Raw genomic sequence first — 19587 nt, 5'->3', positions numbered from 1 at the left:
TAGTAAAAGTGTTCCCAGTGCTCTTTTAATTATGATTATGCCGTTTAGCAAAAAATTAGGACGTAATTTTGGCAGACTGGCGACCTGTCCAGGATGTCCGCTGCGATAGGCTGCGGCAGCCCGGTGACCCCGAAAAGGACAAAACGGGTTAAGAAGATGAATGAATAAGTCAATTATTTCGGCAGAGCAGCAGTAGTTCAATGGAAGTTTGCCTCTGAGTAGTGGGCAGGACCGATGGCATGGAGCAACCCTGCCCCTCTTGCCGTCACCCATAACTGAGAGCTCTCTGTTTACACACTCTCCCGCTAGCTTGCAGCCCCTCCCACATCCAACCTAGCATTGCCAGTGCAACAAAGCAACATTAGAGCCAACCAGCCATACAGTTTTGAGCCAGATACCAGCTCGGACGAGGAAATCAAAGACCTACATGGATTGAGTTGTCTACAAGTGTATGCATCAGGATGGAGCGGAGCAGGGAGCTTGTGATGTCATGAATACACTCTTTTTAAAAATGCAATTTTTGTCTGCTCCTGATTCACAACGAATTGAATAAAAATACTCAGAAATGCAATTTTAATGTCCTCCATCATTAGAAAAAAATGCCACAAAACATGTTTAAAGCACCAGAAATGTGGTCTTTCCTCTATCCGAGCACCTCTAACCCTGAGCCTGTGCAATGCCAGCTGCGAATTGTGTTCGGCACTCTAACATGGATCGCTTTTTGCCCCTTTTTTTGGTTCAGCCCTTCTGAATAGCGCTCAAATCCAACCATAGAAGCAAAGGCATTTGCTTTGGAAAAAGCCCGCTTTGTCATTGTCCCTGTGAAAGGGCTTAAACTGGGCGCAGCGCTGGTTATCTAACTACATCCTCGGATACTGTTAGCTGAAAGTCAGAAAACAATGGATACTTACCTGAATTCATAATTTCTTTGAAAAAAAATTCAAAATTCAAAGTAAAGACTGTAAAGTAGAAAAAATTACATTGGTTCATTAGTTTCATTCTGTGGTGTTTCTAAATAGTTTATCTTTATAACCCCCAACCCCAGGTCACATAAATTATCAAACACTTAAACCCTTGTTCATTTGTTTGATATTCTAATACGCAGAAAAAAAAGCAGACAGTGACATTGTCTTTTAATCAGTGGCAGCTTTCAGACGATTTAGCTCTGAATGGGTGTTATGCGATTCTTTTAACTGTCAAGCTTGTTTTATGAAACGCTCGGTTCAGCACAGTTTCAGTCAGGCCCTCTGAAAGTCTCCACTGATGCGTACAGATTTGTCTCTTCTCCCAGCTCGGCGCCAAAACGTAACCGCAGGTCAGATGGTTCTGCCTTTTTGCCATGGTAACTTTAGAGAGGAAGCGTAGAAAGTGCAGTCTGGGCCTGGATATTCAACATCTGCTAAATGAGAGTTCCTGCAGTGTCAAATGGTCCTCTAATGATGACAAAAAACCTCTTAAGAAGGAAGTGCTTGAGTCATCTGAGCTTCAGCTTGCAGTGGATGATTTTCACAGTGGAATAGTGGGAAGATGCTTGGTATTCTTTCCCAAAGAACATTTTCTCTGCTTTTTAAGGAGGAACATACATTTACAGGTGGGAAAAATAAAAATTGAACACTTTGTTCTCAGATTGCACAATTTCCGTTATGATTTCAATTGGTTAAATCCAAAATAAGGTGACATATTGTCCCTTCTAATGATAATTTGAATCTTTATTAATACTTTTCCCTGTTCTAATCTGTGTTCTTCTTTGTGTTTGCCTTTCTATTTTTACCACTGCTTTTTAAATCTTATATCAAAACATTTTACAATTACCAGAGAGGACATGTATTCCTGGTTAGGTCACCCTTCACAAAGATTTTTACAATAACTCAAATGAGCATCCCGATTCAAACCATTCTACCACCAGCTGTTTGGCCCTGATTGGGGTCATGGGTTGCTATCTCGGCTGTATTCAGGCAAAGTCGCGGCTGAAACAGAAACATGATTTAAGATGTATGTTGAATAAATGCACCCATACCCTCGCATAACCAGCCACTAAACATCTCCTCCTCATTTCAGGCCAGGTGGTTTTTATTGATACAAGTGTTGGGCTTTTACTGCCTTTAGGCCGTCATTGGTGAGTTATCTGGAGGCTGACCCGATAGGATGGCAGGCATTCTGTCCGGCATCATCAGTGGAAAAAAAGAAGTGGTTGTAAAGAAGCGTTGGTTCGGTCATTACAGTGTATTTTATCACCGCATTACAAACCGAGGTGTGTGTGTGTGTAAGCGTTTCCCTCTCTTATATCGTTCTCCGCTCCATTATTCCTTTGATCTCTTCTTACAGCACCTTACTGTTGTGATGCGTCGAACAAACATGAAGCCATGTTACACAAAGGAACAGAGCAATTTCAGGAAATGAGTTTTTTATTGACAGTAGAGCAAAGTTCACCGTTTCTGCAGACTTCTGGCAGCAGTGTATGAATCAATGTCCTATTAACTGAAAACATGATTGTATGAAAAATTAAAAAACATTTTTTTTCTTTTTCATAGTTAAATGTATATTTTGTCTCCAATAATCGAATCCATTCCTCTTTTTTCTATTGGTTTCCTCTTGTTTCATCTGTAATGAATAAATCAATTATAGTCCCTTTCAGTTCATCTGAAAGCCTTTAATTGTTTAAAGTGAGAAGAACATTCGACATCCATAATGTGCGCGCAGAACTTTCATCGTGTTCCAGATTAATTTAAAAAAAAAAAGGTTTTAGCCTGAAGCGGATCCTTTGTTCTCGATGGGATAAAGCGTAAATGACAGGTTTTATGGTTTTTATTTAATGTGTCAAGAATACACATGTGCTAAAAATGCAATCATTTAAACCGGAGGCTCCAGAGCCTCATGCAGCTCTTTTATCCATCAATTGTGGCTCCTTGTCTTTAAGAAAAATGCCAATAATTTGACTAAATAATGGGTTGGTAGTTTTTGGTTCATTTGTTTTAGTTTATTGAGTTTTGTTCATTTATTTTTAGATTTTTGACATGTCAGATAACAGCAAAATAAAGTTGAAGGGGTTTTCTTTTTTCTTTTTTTTAGAATAAACTTAAGGAACACATTCAGATCTTCTGCTGCACAACAATTTCTACTTGCCGTTAAGAGTCGAAGTGAAAGTATATAATTACAGTTACATGTAAAGATAAAAAAAAGCATTCCCCATCAATGTTGTTTTTGCATTAAGACATAATGACAGAAAGTTTGACTTTTTATATTTTTTAATTCAAATAAGATGCTGTGGCATCTTATTTGAGACAGGAAGTGTTTAATTTTGGAAGGAACTTTCAAAAAGTAAAAAAAAAGGAAATTTGTTTTAAATAGAAAAATATGTTTTATAATTCAAATGCTGTAACTATTTAAAAGGTGCATTTTATAAATAAGTGGCCACAACAACATAAATGAAGTGTATTTTTTCGGGAACTTGGCTGCTCTAAGTGGTTTTTGGTCAGTAAGAAACTTGATTAAATGGCCCTTTTCTTGCTGAAGATTGCAGTCTATGTTTTCTCATACCTGCACCTCCACATTCATATATATCTATTTTATAATTTAATATGCTTGTTGAGAAGAATATTTTAAAAGAATATTAAAAAAAAAGATTTTCAATCTAATAGAATTAAATTGACTTTTCCCATTGCCAGTGAAGTTGCATTGTAGCTTTGTGGTTATGAGCTTTTATCCTCCAGCAAATGGTGACCATGCTTTATGGATTGCTGTAATTGTGTGGTCCATTTATGAATAAGCTTACACTCATGAGCAGCCCAGATAAATATTTTTCATTCTCACAGTGCTGAGTCACATCAAAAGCCTGAATACACATGGTTTTGCTTGAGTATAAAGTCATCCAATTCTATTTTTTGATGTGTTCTTTTTTTTGCAGGTGCTTCTGATACTGCAGCAGCTGACCCCTTCTGCTGGAATCACACTTGACCTCTGTTGTGGCCCTCATCAGCTCCATTTTTCCTTCCACCTCCTCCTCCATATCCCTCCTACTCCTCCGTATAATCCCCTCCCCTGCTCTGTGTCTCATAGCCCCTTGCTTATTACTCTAACCCACTGACAGGAGCAAGGCAGGATTTGGCGGAGGATGAAGCGGGTCTGGTTTCCAACACCAGACAGGGGATAGACGACACAAAAGAATCAGCCAAGGAGAGAAGAGGAGCGCAGGACAGAAAGAAAGGACAGCAAGTGAGGAGAGCAACAACAAAGCAGTCTGGGGAAAATCGAACAAGATGCCACTGTGGAGAAAAAAATGAACTTTCTCTTCGTCCTCATGAACTGTCAATGTGTTCCTTAATCCAGTTTTGGACTTTTTTTCATCACTGTTTAGTCCACTATCACAAAAAAAGTTGTAGAGACCGAGTTCTACCCTGTCTGTAACCCATAATGCCTCTGTAAGAAGTGTTAGCCATGCCTACCAAGGGAAAGTACCTGCTGAACAACCAGGAGCTCAAAAATGAGGCACTCTACCGCAAATTCTCCTGCATCAGCCAGTATCAGCCGCTGGTTCTCCTGCTGGGCCTCTCCATCCTCTCCTGTGGAACTCTGCTCATCCTCTTTTTTGCCCTTGGACTGGTGAGTTTAAGAATAATTGAGTTGGGGTTTAGTTTATTTTTCGAAAAAAGTTTTAGTTGCACAAAAACAGATTTGTATTTACAAATTTATTCACCAGATTAGAAGTGATCTGTGAAAGTTTTCCCTCAGCCATCCAACAGGGTGGAGCATTTTCTATTGAGTCATGGGTCAAGGTCAACAACTAAATGTTTTCTAAAAAGAAAATGTAAACTTGAAGTGCAGTTGAAATTGCATACATTTAACACTTGAAGCTTTAGAGAAAAAACAAAAACAACAATTGAGAGGAACTTGCTGTATTGGTGACTGCCGTTGAGCTCAAAGTAACAGAGATAGAGATGCAGGAAATTGTTCTGAAAATCTTGGAAACTGAAATATAAAAATGTTGAATTTGACAAAACAATGTGTCTGCTGGACTGTAAAAAGGGGAAATGGTGCTTCTGTGAGTTCTGCAGATTGGGAGCATGCTGTTGATTTTGGCATGAAAAGCAGCAGTTCAGTGAGTCCAGCCAGTCATATAGTGATCTGACAGCTTCTGTCAGCAAAGATTATATTACTCTCTCCTCTTGGAAAAGCCAGCTTAACCTTCCTCCTATTATGTGGCTGCAAGCTGTGGCACACTCCCTTATTCTTTTGTTTCCATCTGACACAATGGCTCAGTTCCTCTTGTATATCTCTAATAATTTTACATGCATGGACAGTCACGTGCATGCACATGCTTCTGTTTGTGTGTTTTTTTTATACAATTCTAGCTTTTAAAATGACTTCTCCTTTTAAAATCCATCTTTAGACTGAACCAAGTACCTTAAATGATTTAAATATACCTTTACATGCGTTACGTTGTAAATACCAAAGTCCCTTATACCCCTGAAAATCATTTCCTGAAGTGTTTTTGTCCATTTTCCATGTTTTTCTAATGAAACAAAAGTGGACACAGAGGTGAGAGCATTGCCAGCGGTACTGAAGAGGCAGGAGAGAAAAAAAAAGAAGCACATAAAGAACACTTGTTAAATGGAAAGGGGAGCCACAGCACTGTTCAGAAGGGATGGGGGGGTGCAGTGTCAATATATTCTTATATAATTCCTCTTTTGGGTTGGATGCCAGGAGAGCCTTATTCTGATGTTTCGAGGAAATCTCAGTTCTGCGATGGTAATTGGAGATTGCATGTGACGTAAAGCTGTATTATAGTGTGTGTTTTAGATCAGCTTCAAGAGGCTGCATGGGGAGATTAGTGTGGTGTGCTTCTCTTATAACCTAAATTGTTTCCATATGCTTCTCCCTACCTGTCTACATTCTGTTGCTAATGAATTCAATTCCTTAACGCGAGGCTTGTTGTAAGAAGCCCTTGCATTTGTTAGTGAATATTCAAGAAAAAAGGAAATACTAGATATCTTAAACAGTTTTGTTTTGTTAGTTTGTTTAAACTAATTTTTTTTTGTCTGTCCAGTTTGAATCCTGATGAAAAATATACCTCTTTTTTTTGTTGTTAAAAGGCTACATCAAGAAATACAGTTTCACAGGAAAGTGAAAGTGGTTTAGTTGAGATCCTTTCTTTGCCGGTGCTGTCATGGTAACCAGAAAGCTCAGCGTACAATGCAGAGATGGCCTTCTCTGCTTAGAGATCTATTAACACTGACTTTGTGCATCTGCCTCATTCTTGTGCTCTTTTAACCCCTTGTTTTCTCTAGTGCTTCCCTCCAACTCCCACTCCTGCTCCCACTTGCTCCCAAAACATTTCCTCATTATGCAAGCACATTAAGCAACACTTGTTGCTGCTACAGCTGCATTCACGGACAAGATAATCACATTCTTTCAGATGGCATCTTATTTTCAACGATTCATCCAGGAAAGTCATCAGAAATGTGCAAGCCATGTGCAAAGGACATATGAAAGAACAAAACATTTGTGTTTTCATGCACTAAATAGAGATAATATCTTTTAAGTTGCACATGTTAAAAATAAACATATCTTTGTATATATCTATATGTTATCATTATTGTGCTGTGAGATGCCTTTTTCTGCTGCCTTCTTTCTGTCGACGGTTCATATTTTCTACTCTATTGTGCTAATTCTGCCTTTAAAACTGCTGTGTGAAACTGTCAGCTGTCGTCTATTAAGGCTGACACCTTATTTTAGAAGGACTTCAATTAACACTTTTAAATACCAGTGTGTGGGCGGCTCACACAGCAGATGCAAAAAGGTCAAACTGTGTGTACACAAATAAGCACGCACAAAAAGAGACTGCACAATTCTTCATGGCCGTGTGTATAACGTGTGTTTATTCTTCCCTCTTGTTGACGGTTCAGAGTGCAGGGCGACATTGTGCCTTTGTGGGCGTGGTGAGCGGCAGCCTGAGTGTCTTCTTGGTGGTGTTCGTGCTGGTGTGCACGGAGCTGCTCTCACAGCGATGGAGGCTTCTGCTGGGCCTGGTGGTCTGGGCCACACATCTCATCTTAGGATACACCTTCATGTTCAGCAGCCCCATCGTCATGCCCTGGGACCAGGTACCACACCTTCTAAGTAAAGAGACGATCATTTTGATTCGGAATGGTTGTGGTCATTTACTCTTTAAAGACCCACTCCCATCATAGTTGGATCATTTGTAAAAAGCATTTCCAGTAGTCTTTTATTTATGAGGAAAACAACGCATCTGGATCGAATCGCCTACAAGGGGTTGCATCAAAATGGTGTGAAGCAGGGAGCTTGTGGCCCGTCCATTGCATTTTCTATGTAAATAATACTATGTTTTTCAGCATTTTTTTTTTCTGCTTCTGATTCACATTGGTCAAATAAAGAAATACTCAGAAATGCAATTTAAAGATCAGTTTTCTTTATGTATGTCCTCCATCATCAAAAATATGCAACAAGAACATGTTAAAACCACAATTTTTATTGGAGTGGGTCTTAAGTAAAGACATTTTTCAGTGATTTTCCAATACTTTTGGAAGTTATTGGGTATGTCTGAATTCCTGCTCTAATCCCTAACTGATAAAAAAAAACTATATAGTGCGGGACTATGTAGTGCCCTGGATTTTAAAACCAATTCGGACACCATGCTCAATACTTTTTTTTTAAAACGGCGAATATGACGTCATCAAATTCATAAAGACAAAATCTAATGATAGGAGCATTTTGGGACGATCATTTATGAGTCCGTTGTCTTCTGAAGGTAAAAACGTTGATGGTTTATTAAAAAATTACATTTAAATAAATGTTTAGGCATAAACTGTGCAGACACAATGCATTGTGGTCTATATTCACCAATCTAGTGAGCATCACAGTGGTTTTTTACAGAGACTTCTGGGAAATTTCTAGGGCACTCGATTTTGGAATTGTAGGTTCAGACAGCACAACAAAATGGCGAACCCACTAGATAGTGAGTAGGGAAGGAATTCGGACACAACTATTGGCTCTTTCAGTGTGAAAATGTGGAGGACACAGTAACATTCATGTCTTTCTTTATTTTCTCAGGTGCCTTTCTTCCTCTTCATCATCTTCACAGTGTACACCATGCTGCCATTCCAGTTATGGTACGCTGTGGTGCTGAGTGCCATCTCCTCCCTGTCTCACATTTTGGTACTCACACTGCGCCTCACAACTTACAGCGTTGACTCCACCCAATATCTTACCAACCAGGTGAAGCAGTAAAGACCTGTATGCTTGTTACTCACTGTCTGCTAATGTATGTGTTTTTGTATAAACATTTTGGTAAATTTGGTTAAAAAAGGCTCTCATTCTAAATCAAATCAAACTGTATTTATAAAAAAAGTGCTTTTTTTAATGTTATGAGCAGCTTAAAGTGCTTAAAAAAAGGTAGCCACATAATTTAAATTGAAACCAACCCTTTGCCCCTATGAAAGAAAATCTTTAAAAATGTTTGGAAAATTTTCGTCAATACTTAAAAAAAGGGAAAAAAATGTTGTTAGCACTTAAATAGTATTGTTTATTTTTTTTAAATCAAAAGTTCCCACAAGTTTCCCTTAAGGTTCATCTGTAATGTTTTGACACTGTAACTCCAGCATTAATCCATCCTTTTGTTTTCTATGATCAGGAGAAAACCTTTCAAGTTATAAACCTTTGAAGTAAACAAGAGACATTTCAGTATTTTCATGTGTTTATATTTGTTATATTCAAAGTTAAAAGTTAAAAAATGACAACTGCAAAACTTTCTGCCACATCCTATCATTTGAAAGATTCAGTCAATCAAGTTATATTTATTTAATAAGCATTCAAAAAGAACCGAATTTGATAAACAAGTATACAATATGTAGTATATAAAGATAAAGTTAAAACATAATTTAAAATCAAAATGTATCATGAAGCTTCTGCGAGTTAAAATCCAGAGAATAAAAAAAAGTCTTCAGATGTGACAAACATAAAATGTGTGCGAAGGGACTCCTAGAGTTTTGGATCAGTGACGTCAAAAGCCGCCGTTCCCAAAGCATTCTTATGTTTTGATCTTAGAACTTGCATCAGATGTTGTTTTAAGGATTGCAACGCCCTAACGGTGTTTAGGAGAGTTACAACCTCATTAAAGTATAAAAGCCTTCGCAAGCTTTACAAAAATGAATTATTAGTTGCAATTCTGCAGCAGCACCTAATTCTATGAGCCCAAAGGTTTTCCCACAACCACAGGGGTCATTTTTAATAGTAGATGCTAAATTTAAGCTGAATCAGAAGAAAGAGTCTTAGAAAAGCTTATTTTAAATGGTTTGATATCATTTTTTATAACAATTTTGCTTATGGAATACCTTGATATGTAAATTAGGACATTGGTCTGATTTATGCAAATTAAAGTCCCTCTCAGATTATCTTTTGATTTCTTGTAAAAGCGTTCCCAGTGTTCCTTTACTGATGATTATGTCATTTTTGCCAAAACAAAAACCCTGTGTCTTTTTTTAGGAAGTAGTTTCTGCAGAGCAGCAGCAGAAGTTCATTAGAAATGCACCTCTGAGTTGTGGGCAGGAGTATTGCAGTGGAGTTAGCCCACCCCCACTTCCCATCATCCCTTTGTTTCCAAGCTCTCCCGCTAGCTTACAACTCCTCGCAACCCCAACCAAACGGATACAACAAAAAATATCGAAGCTATCCAGCCGGAAAACCAGTTGCCAGCTCACACCAGGAAAACAAAGACGTACATTAATCTACGGTAGTTGTCCACAAGGGGATGCATCTCAATGGGAGCTTGCAGCCCGCCCAGCGTTTTTTCTAAGTCACACCGACAAGCTTTTTTTTAAACCGCATTTTTTCGTCTGCTCCTGATTCATAACGATTTTAATAAAGAAAAATTTAGAAGCAATTTTAGGCTTAACTTCCTTAGTGTATGTCCTCCATCACCAGAAAAATGGCATAAGAAAATGTTAAAAACACTCTGAGTGGGTCTTTAAACTGTACATGTACAGTATTTGCAGCGTTTACATTTTTGGTTGAATTTAAGAATATTTCTTTAGGAAAAGCTTTAGTTTATGAACTTTTGTGATTCCAAACATCATATTTCTTGTTGTGCGTCTCTTTCTGCAGCTTCTGTCCAATGCCGTGGTGTTTCTCTGTGGCAGCGCAGTGGGAGCCTTTCACAAGGTCCTAATGGAGAAAACTTTACGGCAGACTTTTCAAGATACTCTGAGGTGCCTGAGCATGCGGATGAAGCTGGAGATAGAAAAGAGACAACAGGTTGGGATAATACAGCGGCCTTCAAAAATGTGTCTATCAGTTGCATTTCCAGTTAAATAGATGCTTGAAAGGAGACGGTGCAATGTTTCCAGAGGCTTTTACTGTGGGTTATGTAAGATAAGGGTTGTTCAACAGCATTTTGTTTTCTAAAGAACTTGCTAGTATACTTAATGTACTTTCTCAAGAGGAAATTTGTGCAACTTTTTCCCTGCAGTTTGTCAAATTATAAACTAAAAAGAGACAAACAGTAAGGATGAATGATGAAAATGGAATGGCTCATCAGTAATTGTTATCTCTATGCTAGTCTTTCATTTCTCAGCCCTGCCTCATTGTGACATCCTCTTTGATGCTTCACTGGGACTAACAAATCTCCCACCGACTGCATTTTCCTGTGATGCTGTCAAAATTAGGCTCATCTGTACAGTGTCTCTGAAGCTTTTTAAAAAGCTGTTTTTCTCATTTTGCCATTTAGGCATGGCTTTGCTCTACCCGAGACATAAACCGCGCTGACGGGAAGCTTCAGTGTTGCCTAGCAGGAGAGAAAGGAATGACATTATCGTTAACATTTAGGGCTCCTGTTGTGTTTGAACTGGGGCTGTGGGGTCTACAGTCAGTCAAAGAGAGCTAAATGCTGAGCTGCACCGAAAACTCCCACAGTGTTCCACATAAATTGGGCAAGAGAAGCTCAGCGCCTTCCCTTGAAATGTATTGTAGGAGGACTTATAAAAACTTGACTTTTCTTTTAAAATCGAATTAAACAAAAGTAGCAAAAATGTGTTAGAACTGAGTCTCCTGCTGTGTCTACTTGCTATGGTTTAAGAACTCGAGCACATTTTTACAAGGATTATATATGTGAGTGGCACATTGTACATGCATACAGTATTAGAGTCTGCATACTGTATACAACATGCAAGTATACGCCTTTTGTTGGCAAGTATATGCCATTTACCATTTGTATTAGTCAACGCCTTTGTCACTACTGCCCTTTCATGTGAAAAAGGAGCAAACATGTACAGGGCATGCAGGTGGCCCGCACAAAATGTCAAGAATTGTAGACCATTCTGTGAGCCTGTAGAGCCGAAGTATTTGTGCACATTTTTCGTACGGGCATGCTGCACACAGTCATGGCCAAAAGTTTTGAGAATGATACATATATTAGTATAAGCATATTGCTAGTGTAAACAATTAAGTAGAAACTTTTCCAATTTCCAATGACTGTACAACATGTAAGGGTGAAGTAGGTGAGATGCAGCCGGTTCCTATGGAAACTTGCGCACTGCTCAAGCAACCCATTAGCGCTGTTCAAGGGAAAAGTGTGTGCTTCTTGTTTGCACCCTGACTGTTAGAAATGAGACAATCAGAGTGTAGGTTGTGTGGAAATCCAATAGGCACTTGCATATCACCTGCACATCCTGCAGCATTTCTACTTAGGAGTCAGTGAGCGCACCCTACCACCCACTAGTGTAGTGTGCACAGCATCATCTGTACGTCATAAGTAAATGGTGTATGGCGTATCATTGGCCCAAAGTGCTCTACAGTCACAGTCCCATTCACACAATGATGGCGGCTCTGCTGCTGAACACTGGCGCCAACCTTCGACCAGTGGCAAAGTGGGGTTCAGTGTCTTGCCCAAGGAAACGTACCTTCCATTTTCATGAAGTCCTTTAAGGTGGTCGTACGAGCCTCAAGGGAAGTGCAATTTACACCTGCGCTCCCCCTTAAGATGCAGCCGCTCCTCTCTACAATCCCACACCTTCGGGCCTGAACAACCCAAAACCTGGCAGAGGCTTTTTGGGGGGTGGACCTGTATGGGTGCATGTGACCAATACATGTGACTAAGGCAGTAGTTTTGTTGTGAAAACAGCTGAGTAAAAAACATTTTTTCTCTTCATATAGACGCAAATCTCTAAATGTCTATGTAATTAGTTTATTTTTAATTGAGGTTAAGATTTTTTAAATGTCCCTGTTTTTTTGCAGTTACACTTTTAGTTCTTTTTTCTCATTCACTCATTCAACAGTTCTGTTCCACTATGTTGGGAAATTTCAAAAGTAAATGTGGAATTAAATTTTTAAGTTTTTAAATTTAAGTAATAATATTACTTTTACATTTCCTATGTCCTTCAGCAAAAACTTTATAAATTCAATTGAGTGTATAATCTCACTCCATTTATTTTTATTATCACTGCCAAACTAGAAAACCAATACAATTTGATTAAATCCTAGTTTGATCTAATTTCACTTAAAAACGATTCACTAAATGAATTAACATTTCTTGTTTATTAAGTCAAAAATGCTTTTTTATTTGGGTCTTTTTCTTTATTGGTGAGAATTCACAATTTCATTAATTAAATGTCACCTTTGTTAACTTTTAATCATAACAGAAATTGGTTTCAGAATGGGAAAAAACATCTATGTTTAATCAAATCACAATTGAATTGGTTTTGTTTCAATTTAAATTAATATAAATAAAGCATAAAACATTATCCACAAAATGCTTAAAGATTGAAAAACATGGAAAGCATAAAATAATGTCTTACTTTATTTTTTTTTTCGAGGGGGGGTATTTTAATCCATTGATTTCTTAGTAGGTAGTAGTTTAACTCTCTTGAAATTTTTTCTTCTTTTTTTTAAACAAATCTACCAATTTACCTGTTGTGTCATTGTGTTTGCAGGAGAACCTGCTGCAGTCTGTGCTTCCTGTCTACATCTCCATGAAGATGAAGCTTGCGATTATGGAGCGCTTGCAAGACTGTAAAGACAAGGAAGAGCAGCAGCGACTGGTCAAAGACAACAACTTTCACAGCCTTTATGTAAAGAGGCATGAAAATGTCAGGTAAGAACCACAAAGACTTTAAATACCATTTTAAATACTTCCTATTTTTATCCAAGTTAAAAAGTTTGACTTTAAACTTTGAATGAATAAAAAACGTAATTTTTTTTAAATGACAGATCAAGGGGCAGCTGAAGCTAAACTTTTGTTCTTTTATAATAAGTTTATTCACCAAAGATAAGACACACAATTGTTAGTTGTTACCCACAAAAATCAATGAATAAATTTCAAATTATTTCCTCCTGAGCTTTTTAGCGTATTTGATCTATTGTAAAAGCGTTCCCAGTGGACTTTAAGTTATGACAGACATTTTTAGCCCAAATCAAGAGACCTATTCTTTTGTAGGAGATAGTTTCTGCAGGCGTTCCCAGCTCTGAGATTAGGGTGGGAGTGTTGGCGAGCCCCGCCTCCCCCCCGTTGCTATAAGAGCTCGGAGCAGGGAGCTTGTGGCCCGGCCAGCGTATTTTCTAAGCTCTTTTTCAAACTGCTTTTTTTTGTGTCTATTATTTGAATGAAGAAATACTCAGAAATGCACGTTTGTAGATTGATTTTCTTGATTTATGTCCTCCTCTAGCAGACAGATACAACAAGAACATGTTACAAACCAAAAACAATAAAGTCGTTGATATGGGATGCAAAATAAAAAAGTAAAAAAGCAGCTGTTAAAGTTTGTCTTTTCTGAAGTTCATTTCCTGCAAATATGTATGTATTTTAGATTAGATTTATTTCAAACTATGCAAAAAACAAATAAAAAATACAATCACCATCTTCAATGCTTATGAAAAAAGTCCTGATTTGACTAAATAAAAATAAAAATTATACATTTTTGAAGAACAGAGGCCAATGCTTATTTAAGCCTATCCATTTTCTTTTTACAAATTAATCAATAATATTCCACATAATTAAATCTTCTCTTTTTCCACAGTCAACCTTTTAGAGTCAATAATAAGCTATTACATTGTTTTTGTTAGTCCTTCTTAGAATTTTAGAACAGTTTCTCTTCAAGTTTGCTAGTAAGTTGTTTAATGTCCGGGCATTATACGTTGTATATATTTGAGCTAAGGTAGGCAGTGGTGACCAGGCGGCCCATGTTCTCTTCGGGTTCATGATAAGGTGTTGACTGATAGACGGGGCCTCTCACTTTTTCCCTGTCATTACCACAGTCAAAACAGTGGTTAGCTGTGTTGGCAGTCTGACAAAGCACTAGTCAGAGTGTTGAACAGGAGAAGATTTTGCAGCAACTGTGTTCCTCTACTGACGGAGCCATAAACAGCTCCGCTGAAAGTTGCATGCTTTTATTTTTTTCTCTACAATCTTTATGTACTTTCTGGGCCATGATATCAGACTGAGTAGATTTGTACAGAACACTTGTCACGTTTTGGTTATCTTGAGTTTGTTGCAAAGGCAAGTAATTGTTTATTTATTTTTTTCTGTGTGATTTGAGCTCTTATCAGTGAGAAGTCCCAAAAGCAAATGCGTCACATCACACTGTCCTTTATCGAGCAACTACTGACAGATTATCTGAGTTCACTATCAAGTTATGCTGAAGTTTGAAGTTCATACTGAGACCAGTCACTGTAAAACAGCCCGAGGAGCTGTCCTTGGCTTAAACACTCATTCTCTTCTATGTGGGGTCTCTTAATGGCACTCCTCCAGATCAAGTAACAGAGTATAAATATCTTGGAATCTGGCTATCACAATGATATCACTATCACTGGAATCTCGTTGACCATTTGCAGTCAAAGATTAAGTCAAAATTAGGATTTCTTCACAGAATGCGTTCCTCTCTCACTTAAATGGTGAACATTTACTGAAAACAAATTGGATCTTCTTTCCCATTCTGCCATTTGATTTATAACAAATGCTCCCTTCAAAAACCACCACTGTTCCCTATACTCTTCACTAAATTGGACTTCCTTTTTCACTCGACGTGAAATCCACAGGTTGCTATTAATTATCAAAACTCTCCTTGGCCTTTATCCTCCTTATTTGAGTCAGCTTTTGCACACTTTGTCTCCTATGTACAACACTTGGTCTGCAAAACTGATGCTGTTAACAGTGCCTAAGTTAAACTCATTTTTGGGATCTTTATCCTTTCCGTCTGCAGCACCCAGAGACTGGAAAAATGGACAAAAACACCTATAAATGGAGACTTTTATTTAAAAGACAGTTTCTAATGGTTGTAATAATTTTAATTATTTTTATGATTGTCTGTGTTGCTGCTGTTTTATCCTGATTTTTGTTCTGTCTCTCTTGTAAGATGTTATTATTTTAATTTTTTTTCTTGCCTTTTCCCAGGCCACAGTTGAAAATAAGAATTTCTTTTCTTAATCTGTCTTGCCTGGATTAACAAAGGTTAAATAAAAATAAATAAAATAAAAGGTCAAATTAGGATATCACTCTTCAACATGTGGATAGCTAATGGCTATTAATGACACTTAATGAATGCTCTCTGTCTCAGCATTGAACCAGATGAACCTCATAGCTCTTAATCAGTCAATTATCAGGTTGACTGAAGGTTAACGAAAGACGGGTCGATTGGTTTTATCTGACAGGTGACCATGAATCAAAGTAAGGTGCAGAGAAGATTTAGATAAAAGCTTTAAAAAAAAAAACTACAGCATGGAGATGGGGACAGGGGGAACATGCTAATGTTTATATTTATTAAAATCCCACTCCGATCATCTTTTGGGCGTTTTTGAGCGTTCCCAGTGGGTTTTTAGTTATAATTATGCAGTTTTTAGACAAAATTAAAAACCCGTGTCATTTTTTTGGGACATAGTTTCTGCAGAGCAGCAGAAGTTCATTAAAAATTCACCTCTGAGTTTTGGGCGGGACTGTTGAGACAAAGCAACCCCGCCCCTCCTTTCCATCACGCATCTGTTACACGCTCTACAACCAACTTACAGCTTCTCACCCAAAATTGCCGGTGCAACAAAACAGCAAGCAACATCGGAGCTATCCAGCTGTGCAGATTCTAGCTCAGATCAGGAAAACAAAGTCGTGCATGGATATATTTGTTTGCAAATGGCTGCATCAGAATGGACCAGAGCAGGGAGCCTGTGGCCTGCCTAGCCTATTCTTTTTACCTCACAGCTAAAAATGCCACAAATAGCGACTTGTCGTAATTTTGGGCAGGCACACTCGGCAGTGTTTTACAGGTTACTCCCCTAGGGCGGTCAGTCAATTAACTCACCTGCTCAGCGTCCTATTTAAGCCCAGGTGCGCAGTTGTTCATTCTTTCTTACCTTCAGCGCTCATTCTTCGCCCCCCACCCTCCCCGGCTTCCACCTGTGGGCTCCGTTGAGGGGGTTTCTGTTACCCGAAAGTTTTATGGAAAATTATCTCATGGAATTGAACGGAGCCTTATGCCAAATGAAAGATGTGAATGCCAACTTAAAGAATGGGAAAATTAAGTATGTGAAATAAATATTTCTTACTGCAAGAGTTGTCTGAATGAAAAATATGTTAAAAACATAATTTTCATTGGAGTGGGTCTTTAAACACACTAGATATGAAAGCATAATAGAGAATATTTGTTGAATTTTTAACACATTTGTAATTTATTTTTTCTGAAATGTTGAATAAATCCTTGTGTTTCAGTATCCTTTATGCCGACATCGTTGGCTTCACCCGTTTGGCAAGTGACTGTTCTCCCAAGGAGCTTGTCATTATGCTCAATGAGCTGTTTGGCAAGTTTGATCAAATTGCAAAGGTGAGGTAAATTTTAGCGAATCGTGGGTTTCGCTAAACTGTGAAAATTTTTTGCATTACTAAGATTAGAGTACGGTTATAAGTATTCAGATTTGTGACAGAAATATTCCGTTTTCTCATCACAGATTAAGCGTGAGTTAAGAATTAAGCCTGATGAGGCGCTTTTCATCCCAGAAGACTGTGATTGCTTTGTATTTGATTTGATTTGTATGCTTTTGTTCTGATTTCATTCTTAGTTTTGTTATTTGGTTGTATTTTTTCATTTTCAGGAAAATGAATGCATGAGAATCAAGATCCTGGGGGACTGCTACTACTGTGTGTCTGGGCTGCCGGTGTCGCTGCCGAGGCACGCCAAGAACTGTGTCAAAATGGGCCTGGACATGTGTGAAGCTATCAAGTGAGTTATGCCACACCTCAGTCAGAATTACATGCAGAAGTTTGCTAGCACATGTAATCTGACTACATGCATCAAGACTTTACATACAAAAGTATGAAAGCTAACATATCATGATCACAAACTGCCCTTTTCTGCTAATATCACTAAACTTTACTGTTGCCTGGAAATTTTTCAGGCAGGTGCGGGAAGCCACAGGAGTAGACATTAACATGAGAGTGGGGGTTCACTCAGGAAACGTGCTCTGTGGTGTGATCGGCCTCAGAAAGTGGCAGTTTGATGTGTGGTCACACGATGTGACTCTGGCCAATCACATGGAATCTGGAGGCCTCCCAGGGTAAAATGGATAGACTTTTTTTTTTTTTTTTTTTTTTAGAATATGTTGCTTCACTGTTTTGTATATTTATATATCTGACCTAAATCACTCTTTGCTTTCTGCACAAAAACAAAACACGGGGTTTGTTCCCAGCCAATTATAATAAAGAGAAATTATATCTGAATATTTAAATATGGTTGGATTCTGTTCATTAAAACTGAACGATGAGATCAAGAAATGGCTTCCAACCATCTTAATCTTTGCAGTTGAGTGTATTCATACAGTAAAGCAAAAAGTATGTCAGTCCCTGATTCTGCAAGTTGTCCCATGTAACCCTTGTGCTATCTTTGGCACTTTACCATTGGGAGTTGGGTCATCTAGACCCACTAGACCAGGGGTGGGCAATTCCAGGCCTCGAGGGCCGGTGTGTCTGCATGATTTCCAGATAGTCTTGCCCTACTCATGGCTGATTACCTGGTTCAGGTGTGTCCAGCCAATTGAAACATGCCAGAGCAGGGTATGCTGGTAAACATGCAGGAATGCGGCCCTCAGTGCCCACCTCTGCACTAGACCGTGCTCTGAACCTTTTTTCTTCAATGATTTGTGATCTTCACTGGTGTCCATGGATTACATGAAATCTTTCCACCTTTATCCACCTTTGTCATGGTAGGGAGAACACGTCAATGTAAGGGTGGGGTCATCTAAGATAGCACAATGAGAGGTCTGTAAGAGAGACAATGTAAGAAACAAAAGAATTATGGAAATGGCATTGTATGATTTTTTTTTAAGATTTATTTTTTGAATAATACTGCAGAAAATAAGCATTTGGTCACTAAAAAAGTTCATCTTAGTACTGGTTGTCAATGACAGAGGTCAAAGGTTTCCTGGAGGTCTTCACCAGGTTTGCACTGTAGCTGCTGCTTTTGGTCCATTCTTCCATGCAGATCCTCTCAAGAGCTGGTTTAATAATTGCTTTTTATGATCTTGCATGGAGCTCCAGGTGGAGGGCAATTCTCATTGATCTTGTGTCTCTTCCGTTTTCTAATAATTGTTCCAACAGTTGATCTCTTGTCATCAAGCTGCTTGCTTATTGTGAATTGGATCATCAAGTCTTGTTCAGGTCTACAATCTTGTCCTTGGTGTCCTTAGACAGCCCTTTGGTCTTGGTCACGGAAGGGAGGTTGCAGTCTGACTGTTTAAGGGAGTGGACAGGTGTCTTTTATACAGATAACCTGTTCAAATAGGTGACATTCATACGAGTAACGAGTGGAAGAGAGAAGAGCTTTCTAAAGAAGAAGCAACGTATCTGTGGGGACAGAATCGTTTGTAGGAGCTAAATACTTGTTTTTCTGAACTATTATTCTTTAAAACTCGTACCATGTCATTTCTTTATTTGTTGTACATTTTGACTATGTCCGAATTTCCACCCTAACCTCTAACAACTAAAAACACTATATGGTGCAGGACTATGCAAGTGTCCTGGATTTTTAAAGCAATTCGGACATCATGCCCACTACTTTTTTTTATTTTTTATTCTGTGAATATGTTTTCATTGATTTCACAAAGATAAAATCTAATTGATATGGGCTTTTGTGGCGACCATTCATAAAGCCGGTGTCTTCTGAAGATATAAATGATGATGGTTTATAAAGAAATAATACATTTAATCAATTTTTTCCTCGATGCACACTGGTTTTTCTAAGTGGCTTCTGGAAATTTCTAGGACACTCAATTTTGGAATTGTAGATTTGGACAGCACTACAAAATGGCGAACGCACTATATAGTAAATAGTGAAGGAATTCAGACACCACCCCTGTCTGTCGAAGTGCTTCTATGATGAAGATTCCTGATTTTTCTCACCTTTTTAAGTGGAACAGCTTGCCAAACCAGTGACTGACAAATCACTGTAAATATGTGTATGCATTTCAAATAACATTTCAAGTTTCTATATTTCTCATTCCTTATTGTTTACTAGGAGTTTTTACAAAATGCAGAAAGCTGTACATAAAGCAGAAATGTTTAGTTAAAGGGCTTGCACCATACAAAATCAACGTTTTGAGCTTTTA

General features: G+C 38.2%; 1 protein-coding gene across 3 annotated transcripts in view; it reads left to right on the top strand.

Moving 5' to 3' along the window:
• adcy7 (adenylate cyclase 7) overlaps positions 1 to 19587 on the top strand; it is a 59945-nt gene that overhangs the window by 23837 nt on the left and 16521 nt on the right. For 2 of the 3 annotated variants that reach the window (XM_011493651.4, XM_011493645.4), the window contains exons 2-9: positions 3905 to 4599; positions 6903 to 7100; positions 8068 to 8232; positions 10117 to 10266; positions 12939 to 13099; positions 16700 to 16811; positions 17080 to 17207; positions 17383 to 17541. In XM_011493651.4, the coding sequence (XP_011491953.1) occupies positions 4435 to 4599; positions 6903 to 7100; positions 8068 to 8232; positions 10117 to 10266; positions 12939 to 13099; positions 16700 to 16811; positions 17080 to 17207; positions 17383 to 17541 (1238 nt within the window). In that variant the 5' untranslated portion in view covers positions 3905 to 4434. The remainder of the gene's footprint in view (positions 1 to 3904; positions 4600 to 6902; positions 7101 to 8067; positions 8233 to 10116; positions 10267 to 12938; positions 13100 to 16699; positions 16812 to 17079; positions 17208 to 17382; positions 17542 to 19587) is intronic. The other variant, XM_078945320.1, reaches the window with a different exon arrangement.

Source organism: Oryzias latipes, chromosome 3, assembly GCF_053564925.1.
Source record: "Oryzias latipes strain Hd-rR chromosome 3, Olatipes_Hd-rR_3.1".
Classification (NCBI taxonomy): Eukaryota; Metazoa; Chordata; class Actinopteri; order Beloniformes; family Adrianichthyidae; genus Oryzias; species Oryzias latipes.
This window is presented reverse-complemented; position numbering and strand designations above follow the sequence as displayed.